General features: G+C 38.2%; 1 protein-coding gene across 3 annotated transcripts in view; it reads right to left on the minus strand.

Moving 5' to 3' along the window:
- Positions 1 to 494: 494 nt before the first annotated feature.
- The window catches only part of LDB3 (LIM domain binding 3), a 108,852-nt gene continuing 84,983 nt past the window's right edge, over positions 495 to 24,363 (minus strand). For 2 of the 3 annotated variants that reach the window (XM_066191604.1, XM_066191603.1), the window contains 6 exons: positions 17,116 to 17,243; positions 11,441 to 11,741; positions 10,067 to 10,247; positions 7,744 to 7,864; positions 6,311 to 6,426; positions 495 to 5,120 (listed from right to left, as the gene is read on the minus strand). In XM_066191604.1, the coding sequence (XP_066047701.1) occupies positions 5,031 to 5,120; positions 6,311 to 6,426; positions 7,744 to 7,864; positions 10,067 to 10,247; positions 11,441 to 11,741; positions 17,116 to 17,243 (937 nt within the window). In that variant the 3' untranslated portion in view covers positions 495 to 5,030. Of the gene's footprint in view, positions 5,121 to 6,310; positions 6,427 to 7,743; positions 7,865 to 10,066; positions 10,248 to 11,440; positions 11,742 to 17,115; positions 17,244 to 19,914; positions 19,963 to 23,780; positions 23,889 to 24,363 lie in introns of all 3 variants that reach the window. The other variant, XM_066191606.1, reaches the window with a different exon arrangement.

The following is a 24,363-nucleotide window of genomic DNA, read 5'->3' on the forward strand; positions in this document are numbered from 1 at the left end:
TTGTAAACAGAAATCAGGGCTGGGAAATAAAATCAGAAGTGCATGAAGTTGTGATTCCTGATGCTGTACTTGGTAATGGCATCTAAATCCAATGGCACTACGTAAAATGGCTGTTGTTGTAAAACACACTGTTATATGAAGTCATCCTTTCATTTGACCATATTTCTTGGCACTCGAGCTCAATGAGGGTGTTAAAAACATTTTGTGTATTTTAAATAACTTTGGCTAAGAAATGGAAGAACACCTACCTGAACTCCTGCAGTCAAACTTTGTTTGCAGATGCATTGATGTAACTGAAGACAGGATTTACCCACTCCTTCCAAAGTTACTATAAACAGTATTTGTTGACACAATAACGTCTGGGAAGACACAGGTCTTGCTAAGTTACAACACGTACTGTTAGCAGACTGCATCTTTTAAGCAGACTAATATTTGTTTAAAACAGCCTTATTTGGTCAATAAAATATTCAACACTGATACACAATAAAGTTGAAACCAATGCTTTTAATTTTTATTTTCAGGTCTGAAGTAGAGAGTACAAGTTTGTGTATGCTTTCTTACTGATATTACATGGCTGAAAGCTGTCAGCTGTTCACATGGCATATTAATAAATATACCCAAATCATAAAGCTTGAACTGTATTTGCACATTGCTTTTATTACTAGACTGTTTTATTCATGTTGGCACAGATAATCCATGCAAGGTAATTACTCACATCTCATAAGCCACCAGACATTCTGTTCTGAAATAACTAGGAACTTAGGAAAAAATATCTATCTAAAAGCAAGGGCACTTGTGGCATCAAGTCAACATGTCAAAATATTATAAAACCTAGACCTCTAATATATGATCACTGCAGGCAATAAATCACTCCGTTTCAAATTCTGATGTTTATAAATACTAAACAAATTAATATCCACTACCAGGAGACGAGTATTGCAAACAAACATTAGTGTGCCCAGCATTAGACACGAATGAATGTGTTCAGTGCTGTGGACATTCACATTATTAAACATAAATACAAGTAATCTTCAGCAAAACATTTCACCCAAAGTACTGACCACTGAAGGACCAATGGAAAAATATTTTTCCTTGTTTTGAATTGATTTCAGAATTGTGTAATGTGTGAATCCAATATAGTAAAAACTAATGAAAAAAAGTCCTAAGACTGTTTTTTTGGTTTTGTTTTGGGTTTTTTTGTTGTTGTTTTTTTTTTTTTTTTTTTTGTCCAGATAACAAAAGTAGCCTTCTTTGGAAACATTTAATTCCCCTATTCTGCAAAAAGAACACCAAAAGAGAGAGAAGCATTAAAAAAGCTTTTGAATCCTTTGACTGAAAAGTTATTGAACACTTCTTAGTTAGACAAAAGACTGATCTTTTAAATTGATCATTCAGAGGTACAGTATCTTTGTTTTACTGGGTAAAACCTCACATTAATTAGAATGAAAAAAAAAAATTCAGAACAACTTTGGACTTATCCCAGGCATCTCTTCCAAGACATAAAACATAATCAAGTACACATTATTCATCCTGCATATTTTTGTACAACATTATTTTCAGTGATAGTTAAAAGGCCATATTTTCAATTTTAGAGATATATATTATAATAAATATGCATTTTACCCTCTCCATATCACAAAGGTGACGTAGCAGAAGATATCAGCAGTTATGTGGTATTCTACCCCTGTGAAAGTTAAAATGCTACATTATTATTCACAAATTTCTGGTTCAGATATGTGCAAAAATTATATCTTAATAGAGATATCAAGGGCGGGTACGTGGATTCCCTATTTTTGGACCACATTATGAAGCAGCACAAGTCATGACAGGAAATTTTTAGTACATGATAATCCTCAGGGTATCTCTGTTCTTCATTCAGAGATATCACTGTACCTCATATAGTGATATGTAAACTAGCTTTAATCTCACTTGCTCAGGCACCAGCTGGAGTCAGGGCATGTGCTACAGCGCAGGTTCTCTGCCCAAGGAAATCTTCAGGACTCTCTCAAGCCAGTACAGCTCCCACTGAAGTCTGTGCTGCTGCAATTTCACTGGTGCCACCCTGCAAGCCAGCTCAGCTCTGCATACACACACTGCATTCCCTTCCCTGCAGTCCAGACCTCAGACTGACCAGACTGAATCCTTGCTCACCCCTCCCGTACATATTCAAACCATCTCTTTGGGCTACTGTGAGCTACTTGCACCCTAATTTCTTACTTGAAGTCCTCTCCCTGACTGCAGAGAGTCATCCTGGCTGCCCCCTGCCCCAGCCCCACTCTCTGACGTGTCAGCCTGGTGAAAGTGGCCTGCCTTGGCTATTCCTCCCCTCCAACCCCAGGCTCAGCAAGGGCTTCCTGCCTCCTCAGTGCCTCCTCTTTTCCCACTCCAGCAGAGCCCCTGCACTCTGGCTGCCTCAGGAGCTCTCCCTTCTGTGATCCCAACCTCCCCTCTGCTGCCCACAGCCCAGCCCACGCCAGCAACTCCAGGCTGAGCTGGGCACCTTCAGCTGCCAGCCTGGCCGACCCGGGACCTCGAGGAAGTTCAGGCCCAGCCATGCCGCCTGCCAGCAGCTTTTCAGAGACTCTGCTCCCTCAGCTGCAGAGGGGAGAATGAGACACACACATATAAACACATGCAGATCAGAGATGAAAGACCTCATGAAATCCTCCTGAGGCATCCATCACAAGCCCTTCCCATGGAGCCTGACTCCCCAGTCTGATGTTGCAGCCCGGGATCAGTCCCAGCCAGTGGCCAACGCTGACACAAACCTGCTGAAAGAGGATCTCCAATGCAGTCTCAGTATGGAGTATGCTGATGTGAATTCTCTCAAATAACAGTTAATAATAAACAGCATTTTGTTGAATGGCACTGAAAAATGACAGGGAAATGTGGAATTTTCCCACTGATGTGAATATGTATTTAATGAAATCAAATAGGAGTGGAAAAAAAATATTTAGCTTCCAGAATTATGATTTATTCCTCTGGAGAATATTATGAGCCAGATCTTTGGATTTTGTAATCTATGGGACTATATTCACACTAGCCCAGCACCGATTAACAACAGAAAATTTGCTTGCTTATAGAAAAGAAAAAAAAAATTAAAAAAAAGAAAAAAAAAGAGAACTAAAAGGAGAGGAAAAAAAGGCTTTGCATATAATGTAGTAGTGTTTTAGAATAATTCATGCATACAAAAATCTGACCCTGTAGCAACTCAGATCAGATCACTGCTAAGATCAGTGAAAACTAAGATACCTACTGAATAAATACAGGTCATACATGTCAAAACTGCCACAGGCAGTTCAGGTTGTTATTTTTGTCCAAGATGCAGATTGCCTGCAGCTAACTTAACTCTTATATTAGAACTCCAAATTTCATTTATTCCTCCCCCAAGCTTTGGACAGTTTTTCATCCCTTAAAAGACACACAAATGAAATGGGCATTACCCATGGGAGGGACAAGACAGACAATGTTACGCAATTTTTTGCTACTCAGAACACAAGGTAAAATAGGTGCAGATGGCACCAGCATGTGGCCCACAGAAAGCATCCTCAGCCTCAGAAGTACTAATTCAAAACTGTCAGTACTGCAAGCTGTCAACACACACATCTTAATTCTCACTTAAATGAGTTAATAAAGCTTGAATGGTGATCAGACTTTCCATCTTAACTCCATCAGACAGAACTGCTGTCTCCAATATAAAAGTCATTGATATTCAAAAATTCAAAAGTATTATCAGTACTACAAGTATTGCTTATTTGAAAAAAAAAAGAGTTTTATAAATAACTGTTTGAATAACATGAAAATTGTTCTCAAACTATTAGGATAGATGCCTGTATGGTTCTTAGAAAAGATGACTGTATGGTTATCCTCATTGTTGGAACACAGCTACTGTTTTCCAATGGCAAATACTGCTACAATTCATGATGTGTTGCATTTAAACTAAGGAAAGGAATAAAGAACATGTGCCTGCTGCCTTATGAATTTTTGATCAACATTCATTCACTATAGGAAAAAAAAAAAGCTTTTTTCCTAATTATGTGGGACAGAGTAGGGAACTTTTACAAGCTATTTTGCACAACCTAGCTGTGCTAGATGGATGTGTTTCTTCTGTGTTCACCAGTGTGAGGGTCCAGATATAGGTTCCTACCTCCCTCTGCCATCAGTGGGAATTAGAAACCAAAGCAAGACTGAATCTCTTTTTTTTTTTTTTTTTCCACAGAAGGAAAGGAGAACTGGTTTTGAATTAAAAGCTGGCCTTTCCAGCCAGCTCTATTCACTTCAATGTAAAAGCAATTTGGAGAAAGCCAGTTGTCCTTTTCCGTTACCATTTGAAAGTGAATTATCTGCTGTGCACATAGAAGCCAAGTGCACCAGCAAGGCTGACCCAACCATTTTATTTTCAAACTGTTATGGATTGTCACCTAGGCTTCCCAGCTACATATGGATTCAAGGCAGACTCGTTATTTGGAAAGAATCTAAAATATCTGATGCTATGAGGTAGCACCAGAACATAATGGAATAGCACTCACTTTTCCTAGAGGAAGCCCTAATCTATTTCTTTCCCTTTGAAAGCTACAGCCTTTGGTTCTACAGATGACTTTACATATGGCACTTACTCATTCTTGCTGAGAAAGAAAATGACTTAGTACAGAAGTATTTTTCCAGTTGTTTTTAAACACCAGTGTGTGGTCTAAGCAGTAAAACTGCTAAACTGCTGTGGGTAGTTAACTTAAAACTATATTTGCACATTTTATATTAAGGTTTTTAGTTAATTTCAATATTTCCCCCAACTGTTACTCTAATAATGGACTAGTTCATTAGTTCATTTGGTTTTGACTGTTCATTCAGTAGGTTATTGTATGAATTTAGCAAAAAGCACGTTCTGCATTTATGAAAGAGGATAAAGTTAAACTTGAGAAGTACCAACTTCTGGCTTTTACTGAGAGAAATGCTAGCCATGGTTATTGACTTTATGATTGCCCAGTCAGTCATCTGTTTTACCCCAGCATTACTGACTACCAACTCTTCTTTTAAATATTGACAGCATGGGCATGCTTCTTGCACAGTGGCTTGTCCTTCTTGGAGTAGAACGGCTGACCCTCCAAATTCACATGGCATACCTAGAATTAATAATAAGTGCAATCAGGAATAATTAAGGAAAAAGAAAAGGGAGAAAGATGTGACTACTGGTTTCAACTGTCTTGCTCTTCTGCCTATGCATTTCTTTGGTAGTCTCTAGGAGTCATGTATAGATTTGCTATTGATTTAACCCACTGCAAGAAATAAATTTAGATCCTTAAAAAGACCCCCATTGTGAGAATTGCATATTAACAACATATATAAAACTATCACTGCCACAGAAAACAGGGTAGCTAAGGCAAATGAGCAAACAAAAAAGAACATGAAATATTCAGAGAAAGTGTCTTCATAAGTGATCAATATTTATAAGTGATTAAGAGCTTGTGAAGGAAACTTGCTTAGTGCTCCTTTCTGTGTTAGAATTTCCAAAAGACTTCAGTTTTCAAAAGACACTTTTTGGCAAAGCTAGTTTAGCTTCATATGCTTATAAACATTTCTATACTTTCAACTATTCTACCTAAATTCTGGACTTAAACAAACAGTAGAAATTGTCACTGTCAGTTTAGTGTGGTGGCCAACAGCTATTTTTAGCTAATTAGAGATTCTAGATAGTATTACTTCAGGAATAATATGTTGCAGAGCTGCTCAGTGGTATTAGAACCAGATGAAAGTGTTGTTTATCATATGGATTTCTCTGCTTTGTGTGCAGAGTGTGGGAACATGGCCACACTCTAGAGCTACGTGCACACCACAGATTGATGAGTTTGACCAACTTCTATGCTAATTACTATTCACGCTCTCTAAACAGACTTCTTTTTGCAAGTTTCAACAAGCATTCAGCATGGAAATACAAACTTCGCTGCTTTGTAAGTAAGATTATGGTTACATTGTTCAGTATGGTGTTAATTTATTTTCAGTCTTGCTCTATCTTTATTTGGCAAACACTGGAAAGAATAACAGCAACAGTGGTTTGTACTGCTGTATGCACTGTCTAAATCTGGATGTTTTGTTAGAAAACGCTCACTTAAGATGGTCAAATTTCATCATTCTAGTAAAAGTAATGGAGGAGAAGAAATATTACTCCCATCCTTCTCCAAATGCAAGTAAAAAAGAAATTTCATCTCTCTGCATCCCTAAGCATATGTTAGTTATTACTGCTTTCAGGTTTTCTGATGTTACTACACAATTTAGGAGTATAAAGGAACGAGACAGCATTTGATGTAGAACCTACAGCACAAATGAAGCAGGTGTCATGCCAAGTGTGTCCAAGAGCTTCAATGAATTTATCTCCAGCTTCAACAGGATAATCACAGCCATGACATTTTGTGCTGAACAAAGCAATATAATCTAAAATAAAACAAAAAGTAAACTTAGAACAAGCTCTTAACATAATCATATTAAGTCCAAGAGAAATAGAATGTTTCCAGGCAATGGATGTTTTGATTGTTTTTGCTACTACATTTACTGAAACACTCCTACTGAAATCGGCTTCTTTTCTTTCATTATTTAAATACAAGCTCACTCCAGAATCCCCCATTAGTATGACATTTATCATCACAAATGTAGAAGACATACAAAAAATCTGTGGAATTGGAAGGTACGTTTCTCATGTTACTTTCAAATTAGCTTTAATATATGTGGAATCTATTCATAGGACAAATATGGTTGTACCGAAGAGTCTAATGACAAGGGAATGTTACAAGTTTTCATGCCTGGATTAATGTTTTGGGGTTTTTTTTTGCATAAAGAAAGAACATTATGGAAACTCCATGCTGGCTGATTAATACATCATTACTTTATCAAGTGTGATCTGGAAAGGCTTCACATTGAAAAATGTTAGTGGAAATTCCAAAGGTATATGGAATTCATGAGAGTTACTTGATGTTCTGACAAAATCTCCAATTTTAAAGGGTAGGTACCCAGTCATTCATGCTGTATGGTTTTTGTTCTTCACCAAGAGCTACTCTGACTTGTAAAATTTGAATTGCATAACCATAAGGAAGGAATCTCCAGAGAGAAGTAGGCCAGGAGCTCACTGAATGCACAAGGGGAATACAGAGGGAATACCACTTAAACCTTAGCCTCCTTCCTGACTATGTCAGCCAACTCATTTGCATGGCAAGTACCATTTTGGGAAAACATGGCTTTTTGCTTTCTTTGTTGGCAAGAAGCAGTTTGTTTGTTGCAGCAGCCAGGAAGCAAAATCTGCACTACCATGTGCTGCACATCTGTGCAGAGCTATCTTTTCATAAGGATTGGCTGAACAATTCTAGGGTGAAGCAACAGCACCAGAGGTCACAGCTCCAGCAACTCAGAGGGATTGTGGGCAGCCCTAGAAGACTAATTTTTCATTTCTGGTGAGCAGAATCTACCAAGGAGGGGAGCGGAACAGGGGAAGACGTGTAAGGAAAGAAGTGCAAAGTATGATAATACATAAGGGAGAGAAGTGAGGGAGGGCATTGTGGACATTGAGGCAAAGACCAGCACTCTGCCATTCTCTCATATCAACTGGAGAACAATACAGAGACACATACACTTGTGTGTGTGGAGAGTGGAAACAAAATCCACGCTGGATGGGTAACTAACATTATTCTGTTCACCAGCTGTTGTTTCCATGAACATGAAACACACCATTACTGTGCAGAACTGTCCAGACTGCCATACCTTTCTCACAGTAAGGTTCCCCGTCCTCCATGTGGAACAGGCTATTCCCAAACGGCTTCTTACAAGCAGCACAGACAAAGCAACTTGTGTGCCAAGTCTGTCTTAGGGCATGCATCACTTCCTGTAAAAGAAACAAACAAACAAACAAAAATCTCCAGCAGAATAGCCAGCCCTGCAACTTCCTCCTGGAGAACAAACACAAGGCAGAGATGCTCTAAATTCCTCCCTTCTGTATCAGCCAATTCCCCTACTCAAAAGAAAGAATTATGACAGAAATTGGGCTCCTTTTGGAAAGGAAGAGGAAATAGGACTGCAAGCTTTCTAGAATAATGTATTTGCCAAAGTGAAACAACATGGCTCAGCCAGCAGTTTGTATCAACATGCCCAGTCGCTGTTGCAGGAGGGATTCTGCACAAAGATTCTGATTATTTTCTCCTTTGTTTTGACACAACCAGTATGAACTCTTCACTGCAAGAGTACAATTTGTTAAATAAATTTCATAGAATAATTTTCTAAGACCAGGAATAAATGGTGTAAGTCTGTTGTTTCAAAATAATCTAGATTCTGGAGTAATTTCTTTACGCTTCTTACAAGAACAATTCACAAACTAAGGTAAAAATCTAAAAAATAAAATAGGAAAGGTTCTTTTAACTGATGTGATTAGTAAAAATGAGTCTGCATGTCTGTTCCTAGGCCATGTGTTTATCACAAAAACCCCCAATTCTGTGCAACTGATGTTCTCCTCAACTGAGTACATCTAGATTTTATCAGCTTCTTACTTCAGTATGGAGAAATCTCTATTATTGCTTCATTCTTTTGTCCTACAAAAGTCTTCCAAGTCCAAAAGCTGCTGCACTGGGCTCTGATGCACAGTTACCTGCTAATTTGTCAATCTTACGTGTAGCCAGGATGGTGTTTGTCAGTATATCTGTCCAACAGCCCAGATTTCAAAGGGCCAGCTGCATAACTGCTGTAAATTAACTTTGTTAACTTCAGTGAAACAGCATTGATTTATACCAGCTGAGAATCTAGATCCTATTTTATGTTGCTTCCAATTATACACATAGACGCTGATTCTCTTTTAAAGATTGTTTTTAATGTCTACTGATTATGACAAAATGGACTGAAGTCCTCTTCCATGCTTTCAATCCAGTGAATAGACAAAGTAAGTCTAATTTAGATTTGCCATATATCTCATTAGAGAATCACCATTTGAGATTCATTAACTTCTGTTACTGTTTGCAAAACAACTATCACTGATAAATAGGTTTGGATCCATTTATGAACCTCAGTGAGGTAAGAAGCAAAAATAGCTTGAGAAATCTTATTAATATAAATAGAGGCAGCTGGCATCTTTGCTATTTTCCTGATGAAAATCCATAATGGGAAACTGATTTGTGCCAGCATTCATTAGGTAGGTTAAGTCAGCACTCTGCTATAAATTACTCCTTCTGCTGCAGTAGCAAACAAGCCTTGGTTGGAGCCAGAGCTTCAACATCGATGTCTGATGCTGCCACCCCTAATTGGCAGTTGCAGAGAAGAGCATCTGTAATGCCAACATTTAGACAGATGTCAAAAGGTGACAGCTAAGCAGTGAAAAACCAGTGGGGGACTCCTTGTTTCTTCATGTAAGTCATACATTCACTGCAACTGCAAGCATAAATACACTGCTAAAATTACTGATGGTATTCCAATCTCACCACCATCTAAGGTGTGTGGAGAGCAAATGAAATTGTACATTTGCTTGTACATGAGTCCTTTAAGACAAAAGTGGCATGTATTTTTGGCTTTGTGGAATTCAGGTCTTTGATTTATTCTGTATTTTCTTAACTACAAGAAGCCAGCAGAATTCCTCAACAGCTGTGCTGCTAACAGTGAGGTGCAGCAAGAGCAGGGGGCCTCTTCCCAACATCACTGATTTCTCTACTGAAATTTTGACTAAGTCCTGTATAAGAAATAAAAATCCAGTTCAAGTCTCTAACTGTAAGAAAGAGAGAGATAAAAGTACCATAGTGTGTATCAGATAGCAGAAAACTATCCAGAAAATGTTACTTATTTTACACTCAGTGAGATGGGGCCTGGATTACATATTCTGTCTATGAGCTCAATAAGGTACAGAAATATCAAAGACTTCAGATGGATAAAAATTATTATGAAATAATATGTTTCTCATTCTGAAATAATCAACAAGCTGGGAAATAAGTCTTAAAAGGAAAAAAAAAATAAAACATCTACATTCACTGCTTACACTATTTCATCACTATTTCACTATTTCAGGGATCCACGCAGTTGCAGAAAGGGTTAATCTTGTTTGCTCTCTTACCCCCATAATCTTGGTGTGGCATCTGGCACAGGTTGGTGCAAAGAACTGTTCATAGCAGCGCTCACAGTACACACTGTTCTGCTCCTCCACAAAGCACATATCAGCCAAAGATGTCTTGCAATAAGCACAATTGAATTCTTCTGGGTGCCAAGAGCGACCCATGGCTACCAGGAAAGGACCTCTGGAAACAATTGTAATTGTCTTATTTGTTTTGCAAAAAGAAAGGTTGAATGACCCTGATTGCAAACCCACTTTGTCAGCCACCATGTACAGGTGTAAGAGGCTACTTGAACCATGAGGTACATATTAAAATAACATTCAGAAACCTGAACAGAAGTGGTCTTTTTAAAGACCATTACTGGTTAAAACATTTCATTATTGTTTGATCTCACACACTGCATTTACAGACAACTGTTGGAAAAATCAATTGTTTTCATATCTGCATAGCTATGAGTGGTCTTTGTAAGCAGATACAAAGACGAGAGGAAAGGCAACAGAAGATAATGCTACTATTTGAAAGCATGAAATAACAGGCAAACTTCCATCTTTACACACCCACACCTCACACCAGCTCCTAAAGTCTCCTGCCTTCTTTCCATCTGAGAGCACTGCATGCAGCATGTTCTACAAATGTCAGACTATCAGGTGACAACTTGCTGTTTCATTACGTGGAAGACCATTAAATTCATTTTGGTGATTGACTCTGGTGATTGTTGTTAGATAATAGTGATTATTACTGGAATATTTCCATTCCAGACTATATAAAGGGCAATAATCAGCAGTTCCACATCACCAAACTAGCTCCTTTTAGTGGGGAAGACTGTCATTAAACATGGGTTACTTGAAGTTGGATAGCAGCGCACAGGCTAACAGTAGGCACTGGTCCAGCAGAATGAATTGGGAGAGAAGGGAGAGGCATGCTATGAATCACTGGTAATAGAGTGTAGGCATTATCTTTCTCCAGACACAAAAGCAACAATTACATTTGGCTGCTGTTCCAAAATGATGGCTCATTCCTTTTCTCTCCACAATCCCCCCTCTGACCCCAGCCCCCTAACTCTCCCAATGAAATTGCATGAACCTCCTTCAAAGGGTAACCTTAGGACCAGAAACCTGTTTAAAATCAAGCAGGGATTTGCTGCAGCATCCAAGAGCCCAACAATTAGCATGCATAACTTTTCAGTGATAAAAAGTGAACCACACAACAACAAAATGAGCTCTGGAAATGTTAAATTAATGAAGTAGACAACAGACATCCCTGCTGGGTAATTTACCAGAGTCTTAGGCTCTGGAACCGTATATTAATGTACAATAATCAGTCTCTCTGATACTTTTTTTTCTGCTTCATCTCTCTTCAAAGGCCCATGACCTTACCGAATGATGCTGTTACAGTGGCCACAGAGAGGAGTTCGGCTGCTGGCTGGAAAACGCTCCGCCCTCTGAACTGTTCCCCGGGCTAATGCAGGGGGCTGGGAAGAAGGTGAAACTGCAGACGGGTAGGCAGAAATTGTGGCAGGAGATGGCACTGGAGCACCCCTTGGTAGGATGTGCTTTGTGACGGTGGTGGTGGATTTTCCAGGTGCAAATTTCTGGGAAAAGGAGTCATCTGTTACCCAGGGAGGACGACTCGCAGGCTCCGTGTTGGCAGGGACGTAGGAATGAACTGGTGCTGGCGCTGTTTTTAAAGTATCCCAAAAGAAACCAAGAAGGATTTTAAAGTCTTTTCCTTCTACTGTCAATACAGCAACACTTACTAAAGGGTACAACACACATACAATAAAATCTTTAAGTGATGGTTAATTACGGCCTGGCCCATAGTTGCTCATTTATTCTGGGCTGAAGCCAAGCATATGAGCACAATCACTGACTTAATACACAATGATTACAGAAATCGTTGCCTAGTGGCTTTTACAGATTTCATGGTGACCATTGTCAAGATCACCTCTTCATTTTCTAGTAGGAATGGATATGACAATTCTGTGATCATTTCAAAGACTGCCATATACTCTGTTTAGGACAGGTTAAAAATAGAAAAGCCAGATAATATAGTAAAGTTTTAGATAGTATTCCCCAGAATTTCAGTAAGTTATGCTTAACTTTTGATCTCAGTATATTAATTAAAATACAATACGTTCTACAGATGTCACTGTTATCTATCATTTGTAGGTTTATTCCTAGGTTTTTGAAGAAAAACAGGCTCCCACAGGGAACACAGAGATGGAGAGCACTGGAGGCAATACTGAGGGAGACAATTCAGCTCACATGACCAGCAAGATAAAGCCAACAGCACTTAGAGGAAGGCCAGACTTGCGGTTATGACTGATCTCAGTTCAGCTCTTGGCTCTGCCACAAACTTCCTGTATAACTTTGGGCAAAGCAAAGTGAGTCTGCGCCTCAGTTCCTGTGTGTAAAACAGAATATTATCCTTTCTCTCTTCCACCCTTTGACTAGCACATAAAACCTTCAGTGCAGTCTGTCTCTGTGTGCACCAGGCTCTAATCTTGGGTGGAGCTTTATCACATTAAAATAAGCAGGAGCCAGGGGCTGCACATACTGACAAGTTTTCCCATTGCCCTGCTCTTTTCAAAACGTCAGATCTTGCATTATGTAGGACTGAAGTTACTGCCCAAGAAACAGCCTTGCTTTGCCAAGTACAGGAGCACTAAAAGCACTTTCCCTTTGCAAGGAAAACAAAGCAAATGATTGAAAAGAAGCTTGGAGAGCTGAAGTGTTTTGCCCAAATGAGAGTGCAGGTTTGGGAACAGAAGCCAGTTCTCCAGCAGTCTGGGCAAACATTTCACACAGTAGATCCCAGCACCAAGAAAATCGTGACCAAATACAACACGTACAGGTTTAAGGGGCTTGCAGGAGGTATTGCAGCCAAGAGAGTTCTGGAAGCACATGGATCTTTCTGAATAATTAAGTGCTGAGAAGATTATGTTCGACTTAACACCCCCCCCTCAGCCCACACCCTGACACATAATTACTTACACCGATTATTGGCAATTTGCAAGGGCTTAAATTGCATATATATCAACGCACTGTGATCACCCTCGTGATCTTTTTATTGAGGTCAGAGTTGAATCTAGTGCATTTTCTTGATAAAAATTTCTTATGGTACAGCATCAGCAATGTTTCTGCTTTATGAAACTGTATCCCACCTTAGCTTGAGGCTTCTTTTTCTTTCTTTTTTTTAAACTTGGAAATGGTAAACAGTATTTAAAGATTTCAGAACAGAGTTTATATGCAATCTCTTTAGATCCTGAGGCTCTTGCTATTTATGTATTACGGTATTAAGTTAGGCAAAATTAGAAGTTAATATTTCATCTCTAATTGGTGAGTTCAAAAGGCTCACACCTATCAGGCTAATTAAGCAAAGTGACTTCAGCTCACTTCACTACATTCTCTCTACCTTCTATTTCTTTTCAGTCTTTCTTTTCTTTTTGCTGCAGTAAAATAAAGAAACAGAAAAAGGGAAAGTAAAATAAAACAACAAAATTAGATTTTTTTTCAAGTTACTAAAAGAAAGTACTGGAGGAATTACTGCAAAATGACAAATGCTGCGTGTTTGCATCTGAGTTCTCTTTTCTGCTGTTACAATTTAATTTTACAGGCTTGGTTTATTACAATACATTTTCCTCCTGTGAATAAAGTGCAATTACTATTGCTTCAAAATAGTATCACCGCAATGTACTAGAAAGATTTCACTAGCTTTGAGATTTTAGCAAGTGTTATTAAAAAGGAATTATCTTATTTTCTTAGAACTACACCTCCAAGCTTATTTGAACAATTCTTTTGTCTTACTAGCTACTGCCATACACATTCACCTTGAACGTTTATGCATTTCAAAAAGTCTCCCAACACTAATCAGCAGAAAAAGGGTTGGGTTTGCTGCTAAAAAAGTACTAAGATTCAGTATATCAGAGAATATATTCTCAAACTACCTGATTCAGTGTATCAGAGAACATATTCTCAAAATACCAGTATTGCACGAGTTGACCATTAACTGTTAAAAAATGAATACTTCAAATAACTCAGCAACTTAGCCTCTACCACCTTGTTTCTCTCAGCCCTCACATTCTCTTAGAACAGGCAGGAATGAATAGGATTATTGTTTTCCTGAGAGAATGGCAGGAGAAGAGGTCTCTCTTAACAGGAGCTGGAACGAGTCAATTCCTTGCTTCTGGGGAAATTGGAATTCTCCCCCTCAGCTCTTCATTTATGGTCTATGGCTATTTTCTCTCCAGACAAAAAGGCACAATACCAAGACTCATTTAGTAAAGCAAAGATTTATAGAGTCTCAAATGCTTTGGTCACACAGTGACTTGCACTGTGAGAACATTTTTTTTTTCTTTTTTTTCCCCTTTGTTAGTAGATGACATAAGTGTTACTCTTTATTATTTTCAGTAACAAATTAAATTAATAACCACAACTGATATGGCTTGTTCTACCCGTAGTGGCCACATCCTTGAAGCCCAAAGTTTTCCCATATACTATTACAGTATGGAATAGATGACAGACAAAGCAGATGATGTTTTATAGGGAGACACTATTCTTATTTAGGGGAACTAAAAATGAAATAAAGGTGTGGAAGCTGCTGTTTTAGTATTGAAGGTGCTCAGGATTCAATATAAAGTTCATTAAGAACTGTGGGAATCTCTCTACCAATTCCTGAAAGCGCAGATCAGGCCTTTACACTTGACCAATTTTGCATACACAAGTAGGCCCAGTTGGATTTAGGGATTTTAAAGGAAAGATCTGCTTCCTCACATTGAGGTATTGTGTTACAGAACTGGAGGAGGAGTTGCTTGGGATATGTGAAAGGTTATCCTGGTCTGGGATAGCCTACGGGAAAGGAATACCCAGGGATGTTCTGCCATCTAGTGGGCCTTGTTCAGAAGAGAAGTCTGTGCTCCTTTAAAAAATGGGTTATGAAATTTACGGAAAAGATTTCAGAGTTCACAGCTTTCTCTACTGGAAAAAACGAAAGATCTTTAGTAGCAGCAGATTTCCCACCTGAGTTAGGTTAGGGAAAGTGTAGACTGCCTGATAAATCCCATCTGAGCCAAATACTCAACAATGCAGTTTCATTTTGAGACTTGTTTCTCTTTATTTATTTATTTTTTCAATCTGACAGATTAAAATAGCCTTGTAAATCATCTCAGTGACTGATTCAGGCGCCTCTATATTGGATATATGAGCCTGTTGATTGGTGTTTTAATCTGGAAGTTGCTGCCCCAAGGAACATTTCCAAGGGAAGCCAGTCATTGACAGAGTTGGATAAGGAAGTTTTCTAACTGTCTTGGTGGTTTGTTTCTAAGTATTTCTAAGTACTATTGATTTTGCCATCTGTGACAGGAAATGTTATTTCCTCCACGTCTTCCCAAGTGCTCTGCAACTGTCTCCCAGGCCAGCTCATGTTCCAAAACCATTCTGAAGTGCTACTACATCAAATATAGAACACTTTTAAAAAGTACCGAAACAAGAACCAAATACCTCCACTAAAATCTCTGCCTGGAACCTCTCTTGTAGCTGAGTCACTTTAGGGTTCAATTGTGAAGGTATTTTAGAATGCCTTATTGGATATTTCAAACTCCTAAACAGTACAGGAGGACTTTTTCTTTCTCTGCCAACTATTTAAGCCTTTATTGAGAGGCAATGAGGCTCAAAAGCAGCAACATAAGGAATTGCAAAGGAACACCAGCAATGTAAGGAAGTGCAAAGAAGATGCCCAATCCATGAGAAAACAAAAGCCTTTCCTCTCATTCCAAGTAGAATTCAACCGCCAGCTTTGACTCTACCAGATCCAGCCAATAACTGGAAATAGCTGCAGATGTATTTCCGTGGCAGGTTTGTATATTGAACTGGAGCTTGTATTTCCCCAAATGAGCACAGGGCTTAACATCAGTCAGTGTATTTAGGAGATATTTTGACTTGGCACAGTTTGCTCTCTTCTGCATTATAGAAATAAATCTGCTGCTGTCATCTTTGAAATCAAAAATAATAGCATTTACCTTAAATGAGAACATGGTATACACTGGTGCATTTAACCAAAAACAAATGAGGAGGAGCTGAAGGTTCATTTACTTTGAGACCCTTAAATAGTTCATGAGAGCTCTGATTTGACTTCTTCCACCTTTATGTCTAACATATGAAGATCAACTGATTTGTCTGTCTGCTTTATGTCTAAAATTCCTACATTTGTTTAATTTCATAGATCCAGAAACAGAACATTACAGAAGACAGAGTAAACTCCGTCTGTTAGAATTCTTGGCCTTTTCATATTTATTTGACTGTAAAGATATAAATCAACTTTTAACTCTCTTGCTAAGATTAGAAAAACCTTAATTTGAAACAGAACTGCCTTTAAACTTATATTGCTGCCTCATTTAATTCATTCAGTTTGAACGTTCACATTTTGGTCATCAATGGTTTTAGAAGCTCAGTCCATTTGTAACACATTAATACCAAGGGAACTTAAATAATATCAAGGAGTATATTTTCCAAATGAATGAATAACCAAATATATTCCTTAAGTTACTAGATCTCTGGGAAATGGAATAGCATTATGAGGTGCTTTAATACCTCATTCTTTATTTCAAATATAAGCCTAAATTTGAGAAATTCAGTATATGGTCTTACCTATTTTGCAAATATATCCTACTCAAGCAAACTCCACTTATTTTACCTCCTTCCTGAACTGTGCATTTTTTAGCCATTTTATCAATTCTGTAGTGTCACTGGGCTCCTAATTGGATACACTGTGTTATTTTTCAATTGGATTTCTTCTGAAAAATCAGGCTACACATTTTTTATTAGACTTTTCTCTTGCTTTTACTTTTCCCTCTGTTCCACATTTTAACTCCGAAGCACAATACAAATACAACATAATCCTCAGTCTTCAGATAATCTGAGGCAAAACTAGCAACATTTAGTCCCACATGTATAAATACTTTCTGATATGTCAGTGTACAAAATTTGTGCTTTCTACAAAAGAAATGTGTGAGCATCTTTTTCTGAATCTTTTCAGTACTCTGAAGGCTCCTTACCTGGCTGGTAGACAGAGGGCTTTATGCTGGCAGTAGAAACAACTCTCATTTTTGAAGCAGCAGAAGGAGCAGGACTTTCACTGTAGCTTCCAGAAACTGGCAATGGTGTATATGACTGGGTTGTGTTTCTAAAAGCAAAATGTAGGTGTGAAAAACTTTATAAACAGCAAAAGTTACTGATGATGAAGTAACAGATCTGGCAGCGTCCAGAGCACTCCAAGAGGAACTATCTGTGAGGACTACGGAGAGAACGCTGGGAGATTTATTGGTCTTTATCACTGCAAAGGAAGGCTTGGACAATTCTTTGGAGAGAAAAAATTAGTCAAATAAGGATTTTAAGTAAGGCAAGTTTGCTGTTGTTATCACAGAAAATAGCTTGCTAAGGAAATATGACAAATTTGAAACTCTCAGTTGAACAAGGGATCAGACTTCACAAAGCTGCATACAAAGTTTGTGTTTTCTGTTCCTCTGCAAACAAAAAGGCCTGGTCTTGTCTAAGATAAATCAATGAGCGATATCTGGACTTAAAAATGTACTTGCTCAGCACAATTACTACTATTACAAATGCTAATTAGTATTTATATACTGTCATACTCTTTTTAAAAATACTGAAGTGACCTTTAAAAATTTTTCTGAAACTCTTTTCCCTTTTCAGACTGACACCAAAATTTACATAAGTTTTCCTAATGTTCAGATTCATCCTTCAGAAAAAAACATATTATATGCAGCATTATGATGCAGTTTCTTGCAGTCCTGGAATAAAAGCATTTGCTCAGGATTCCAAGCATCAGTAAGAAACAGTTTTTCTCTATTTTATGGCTTAGATGGTGATTCTCAGTTTGATTACAGTAACAGATTAAAAAATATGCCTCTTCTATGTGGTAGTCACTTGGGATGATTCTGTTTGTAGTGCCTGTGCTTCACAGACTGCTGAAAGAGCATTCCAGTCAAAGCAAGCAAGAGAAATTAAAGAAGTACAAGGAGGGAAAGAAACACATAACGGGATATGTGCCATAAGAAAAACCTATTCAACCACAGAACATCCTTCTGACTCACCCTGAAAACACAGTTCTGCTTTTTTTTTTTTTTTTTTTCTCTTCAGTGTCACTCTCCCTATGATCTAGATTCCTATCAGTGCTGACAATTAAGGAGTTATTTCCATAGTGGGTTTGTCTATAGGAAAATATTTGTCAGCATATGAAAAGACGCATTCAGCTTTCTCAGACTATTGGTCCATCTTGACTTTACTTTCTTTAACAGTGGAAACAGATGCCATTTGGAGAAAAGACATTATAATCTTACATGGCAAACCCAGCAGATTTCTTCCAGTACAGGTAAGAAACATTCTGAAAAAAGGAAACTTCCAATTTTTAATTTTGAACAAAATAAACTTGTTCTCAATGTAGCTTTTTGCTGCTCTGACAGTGCTTCTACTATAGATCGAGTTTCCATAGCATTGCTGCCTCAGGCTAGTTTATATTGTCTATTTAGCAAGACCTAGAAACTTAGCTATTGCTACAGTGGCTATAGCTAATTATTTCTGTACCTAGTCTAGGGCTTAGGCCTGGATTTGGGTCCACTATACCATCAGTGAACATGATTCTCCAAGATAAACTATTTTCGTGGGCTTGTATTCACTGTGAACCGTGCCGTGATTCTGTAACTGCCAAAGCTGTTCTAAGCACTGTAAAACTTTCTGGTTTCCATTATTCCTGTCTATTTGCTGATGATACCTCCTGTGCGGTGCCGAAGAAGGCACTGTGCTTGGGATCACGGGACAGAGGCCATTGCTCCTGCCACAGCACAGGGACACAGACACTGTGGGCACACTGGCTTCACCCATAGCCTTCAAAATGCCATCAGCTAAACACACCATCTAAAGACTTGTCCTTGGTTTAAAATCTGCTACCCTGGGTAAACTCAACAGCTCAGGGCCCAATAGTTACAATGTGGGTTAAAAGATTTTAAAATGATGTGTCGCACAGCCTTAATCTGAAAATGTCATCCAGTCAGGAAAGTCTGCTCCCAGGTGCACAGATCCCATGGTTAGAAAGACTCATCTGAATCTCCCTTAATGCACAAAATAAATAAACTAGTTCTGAACCAGATTAGTAATACTTAGACTGTCATGAAGAAAAATGGTTATTCGAAATTCAAGTGTTTTCCAAACGTAATAGCATAGTAAAACAATACCCCAGATTTCCTTGTGTTCAGGGATATGAAGCTGAAAAAAACCCCAAAACACCCCCGCCTCGATTCACAGTACCAAAATCATAGCAAAATAAAAGAAGTACCGAACCCTTTTAACCCTTTTACATAAGTATGACGCATATTAAATACAGTGAGGAAGATAAGAAAGCTTGTCAAAGAGAAATAAAGTGTTACATTAAGGGTTTAGTGAAATGAAAAATTTATCAGAATTTCTGCTGAAGGAAAGGAAGTGGCATGTGATTAAAAGAACAAAAAAAAAAAGAAAGAAACAAGAAAGAAAGAAGGAAATTAAGAAAGAATAAAAAGATGTTGTAAGGACCAAAGATGCTTTAATGGATCAAGAAGCACTGGCATCTCAAAAAGCAGTGAAAGCAACCTTACTGAATTTATCTGTAGCAGTCAATGGCATGTGACACACAGCAAATTAAATACTGGCTCTGAAAACCATTAGTTGTCAGAAAAAGAAAGAGTAAATATTTCTAAGCAGATCATTTTTATGTTAACGCTTCACTAGATGGCTACTAGTAGCAATAAACTGGTTTGTTAAGTGCTTTTAAGGTAGAATAGCTGCACAAAACATTTTTATACCTCTGCTTTGACTGGTAGCTGATGGAGGTGGAAGAATGCCGGTTGAAACTAAAATGAGACAAAAGCGGTATTTGAAAAAAAAATATACACAAACAATTGGGATATCTTGCCCTACCATCAATTTCCTATGAGTAACAAGTGCTCTTAAATGCTAAAAATAAACAACATGTACATATTTTTAATCATATGAGTATTACATTACATTTTGTTTTCCTATTTAAGATGGGAATCACAGTGAAACCTGAAGAGTGGTAACATAAGTCAATGAGCTGAGTATATTCTTCCAGAAGTCACTCTCATCTGATCTTGTCATTTGGTTGTGGAACTCCAATTCTTTTTATTAGCACAAAAAATAAATACGGGGGATTTTTCTCAGTGTCATAAGTTTACATTGCATCAAATCTGCAAAGCAAACCCTGAATGAACCAAAGGCCAAAGATCAGGGAAGTGCCCCAGCTTATGAGGCAGCTCGGACAACCCCATGGAAAGGACAGGCTGGCGTAGTTGAAGCAAAAACATCAACCCACCATGTTCAAGTTTTGCCTTGCAGAGCCTTTCTACTGCTACAGTCTTAGGCAAACAGGTAGATTTTTTTTTTCCTTGGGGAACCAGCATAATTTCAGAACACATATGAGTCATTTATGCAAATACAGGAAGTACTTGAAAGCCTGCACAATGCATGATCTGAGAAAGAAGAGGATTCAGAATGAACAGAGTCCTGTCTGGACGGCTCCATGGCATCAATCCCATCCCACAGCGGCACAGCCCACATTTCCCAGAATCACCAGGAGTCTGCCTTATGCCAGTTATTTTCCCAGCTTCTGGAGAAGAGTTTTTCCTCCCTTCACCACGGACACAGTGCTTGGATTATAATCTCCAGATCAGAAGCCACACTTGACTTTTAGAAGCATAATTGTAACTCTTTCCATTGTTTCTCCTGGTTTTGTATTCCTAGAGTGCTTTTGCACGGGGTGCCCTGCTTTAACCCTCTGGATGGAATAACCCATCCCTAAAGAGCTTCAAGCTTATTCAAAGTTCTCCTGCTGTGCTTGCTTCTTTTAAGTAAGATTGTAAATGGAACAGATAACAGTAAGTCAAATTTCACTGCAGATGTAAGAGAGTAACACAGTCTGTTAAAGATTAGTGATTTACTTCAAACACTCTTCTTCAGGAACATTATAAAGATTTTACTCATGTTAAGTGTTATGCATATGCTCACAAAAGCCAAGTCACTATAGAACTGGATCTACTAAAGTTTAAAATCAGATTTAAATAGTAAAGGATGTTGATCAAGAAACCCTCCTGAGTTTTCTTGGTGGATCTTTTTAAAGCATCTATAAGGGAAAAAACCACCAAACACTGGAATAATGGTGATAAGATCTCAGCCTCCTCTACCTGAGAATATCCCCGTCCTGTAAAACAGTGCTGTCATTAAGGTCATCCAGATTTTATTTTGAAATAAAATTATATTAAATGCTTAATACTCCTCTGGTATATGTTAAGCTGTAGCTGGATTTTTAAGTCTCTATTTTGGCATTCTAAAGCATTGCTTGATTTCTAATTGAAAACTACCAGATGCTCAAAAATTTGAATTATAAATCAATTTAGAAGTCAGTTTTAGTCCCTTACATTTGAATACAGTAGCTATAATACACAACACTTTTTAAAACAAAACATGGAAGAAGTGTACCAAGATAAAGAACCTATTCCAGCTGCAAGACAGCCATCCAAAACCAACCAACCAACCAACCAACCAACCAACCAACCAACCAACCAGAGTTTGCTTCTTGTACTTGATTATCAGGGAACCAAATTTTTACAGGTCCTACAAGTCTCTGCTTTGCCCTTATGTCCCAAGACTTGCAGAAGCCAAGATTGTAACATTTGCCTCTTGGTAACAGGGAAACAGATGACAGCATCACACTTGTGTTATCCATTGACAAAGTCGCAGTGTATAAAGTTGATAGGCTGTAGGTCTTTTATATATGACCAAAATAATTGCCAGGTGCCAGAAAGAGGTTTTAGGAGTCTGATTAAAACATTTCTTTTTGAAATGGACAGCTGTTTTTCATAGATTCACAGAATCTTTGAGGCCTCAGGGAGAATCTGATCTAACCTGCTGAAAGCAAGGCCAGCTCTGAGGTCAGACCAGGTTGCTCCGTGTTTTAGCCAGTTACATCTCAGAAACCTTCAAGAGTGGAGATACAGCCTCCCCAGATAAGTCACTTCCTTTCAGAGGGGCAGGAAAAGCAGCAATGGTCCATGCCAATTTACTAATTTACTTTCAATTCAAATGTCTCAATATCTCAATGTCATCTTTTTATCGTCATTAAAATTTTGTTTCACACTGATTAGTCCATATTGGTACATAACTACAAATGAATTTATATGGTTTCAAGGCCTCACACTGCTTCCCTTTTCCCATTAAATGGATATGAAATTTAAGGCAAATGGAAAAAAGCTCAATCAAAAAATAGTATCACATTAGCTCTAATAAAGACATGCAAGTAGTGTCAACAAGTACTGGTTATCTTTATACTAATTTATTAGCTGTTTATGCGTAAATTATGCATAACTGTTACCTAACTTGTCCCTGCCCATGGAACTAGATGACCTTTAAGATCCCTCCCCACCCAATCCATTCAATGATTCCATGATTTCCATGACAGGAATGAAAACAAGCTCTCAGGAAAGATTTAGATGGGTCCTAAGACGTAGACTGGTGAAACATGAATAGACATGCTCTGTCTGGCCAGAGTAATCATCAAAGCTTCCATTTAATTCCACCTTCTGACCGATGGAGATATTTCAATCTTCAGCTGAGAGAAACCCTAAAATCAAGTCTTTTCTGTAGCTCAGAAATAATACATTTTGCATGCCAGTGTTTATTCAAACTCAAATATGCAGTTATTATTGCTTAGAAGGCAAGGAACCTTACCTGAGTACAAGGGGCTTCTTGAAACTAAAGCTACAATTGGTGTACTTTCACTCATCAGCAGTTAATTTTGTTTCTGATGTTTTATCAGTTCCATACTGGGATTACTTCCCCTGTGTAATTCCCACGGCTGCAAACAGACATGTTGACATCCTAAAACTGAAAACTCTTCCAATGTTTTGTTCTGTAGCTATTTCAGATTGGCATTGGTTTCAGTGATGTGAAGCCAACCAAACTTCTATTAAGTACTACCAGTGCCAAGCACTTAACTGTTCTGTGATTCTCTTGAGAAAGACCATTATACTTCTTGGTGTGAAGCCTTCCAACTTGGGCCCTTTGTCCACTTCAAATATCACCTTTGGGTGATTCCTCACTATTTTTTTATATAAAGGTAAGACACACATGGGCAATTACAATCTCAAATGAATTGGTGATTTAGTTTTTCACTATTTCTGAAGACTGTTCAAATGAGTCTTAAAATCTACTGCTTTTTCCTCTGTTAGTTGTCAAAGTGTTATGAAAGCAGCAAAAAGGCTTGGAAGTGAGGCAGTACAGCAGCATTCTCTCTTTCTAGTGATAAAACATTCCTGTCATCCTGCGTTTTCATCAAGATAAAAAAAGGTCCATCATTCTCACCCAGTGTCTCTAGACAAATGTTTTCATTTCAGGATGGCAAAAGCAGCACAAACCAACCAAGTGAAACAGCTCTGTCCCAAGAGGACCTTGTGGTCACATATCCTACATCTAAGACGTAGCTGTTACCTAGTTGGGTTGTCATGAGGAAGAAAAGGAAGGGGTGATTCCTTTAAACACATTGAGCATTTTCTCTGCCAAGTCAATCCCTTCAGAAACTGAAAACCTCGTATCAGAGAGCATAATACAAAATCAAAACAGATTAGGTTAAAAGAAGAAGAGAGCTTTACAGATATACCTAGACTGAGATGAGATAGCAGATGAAATAGTGGAAGCTGCTAATGACATGTTCTTGGGCCCATGGAAAGGCTTGGGCTGGGAAAGAGAGCTGGGGGCTGCAAGAACTCTGCAGAAGACACATAAAAGCATGAAAGCATGAACAAAATGATTTCACAGGGACACAAATCATGACATCAGAACCAAGCTCAGGCAGGATTCAGATACAAGAAGGCTGCTGCATAGTTACCATGAGTTACAGGTTTTCTGTAGCACACACCTGCAGACTTACAGAATAGCACAACCAAGCACATTCCTACAGAACACAAGGCAAAATGCACACATTACGGAAAAATTTAAAACCAGACTCTATCAATAACTAAGAAAGATAATATTACAGGACAGGACTTTTGTCAATGATACATGCTTTTATCTGAAAGATCTGAAGATGTTTGAGTCTAAATACAAGATAAAAATTACTATGCAAGCAGTCCCAGGCAGAAGATTGTCCTATTGAATCCAGAAGTAATTGGAATGATTAGTTTAGTAGAGGCATTTTTTTTGTCTGAAGCAGATACTAGGCAATACCTTTCCTCATGCTATGG

Source organism: Chamaea fasciata, unplaced genomic scaffold, assembly GCF_029207755.1.
Source record: "Chamaea fasciata isolate MVZ Bird 193981 ecotype frontalis unplaced genomic scaffold, bChaFas1.0.hap1 SCAF_9, whole genome shotgun sequence".
NCBI lineage: Eukaryota > Metazoa > Chordata > Aves > Passeriformes > Sylviidae > Chamaea > Chamaea fasciata.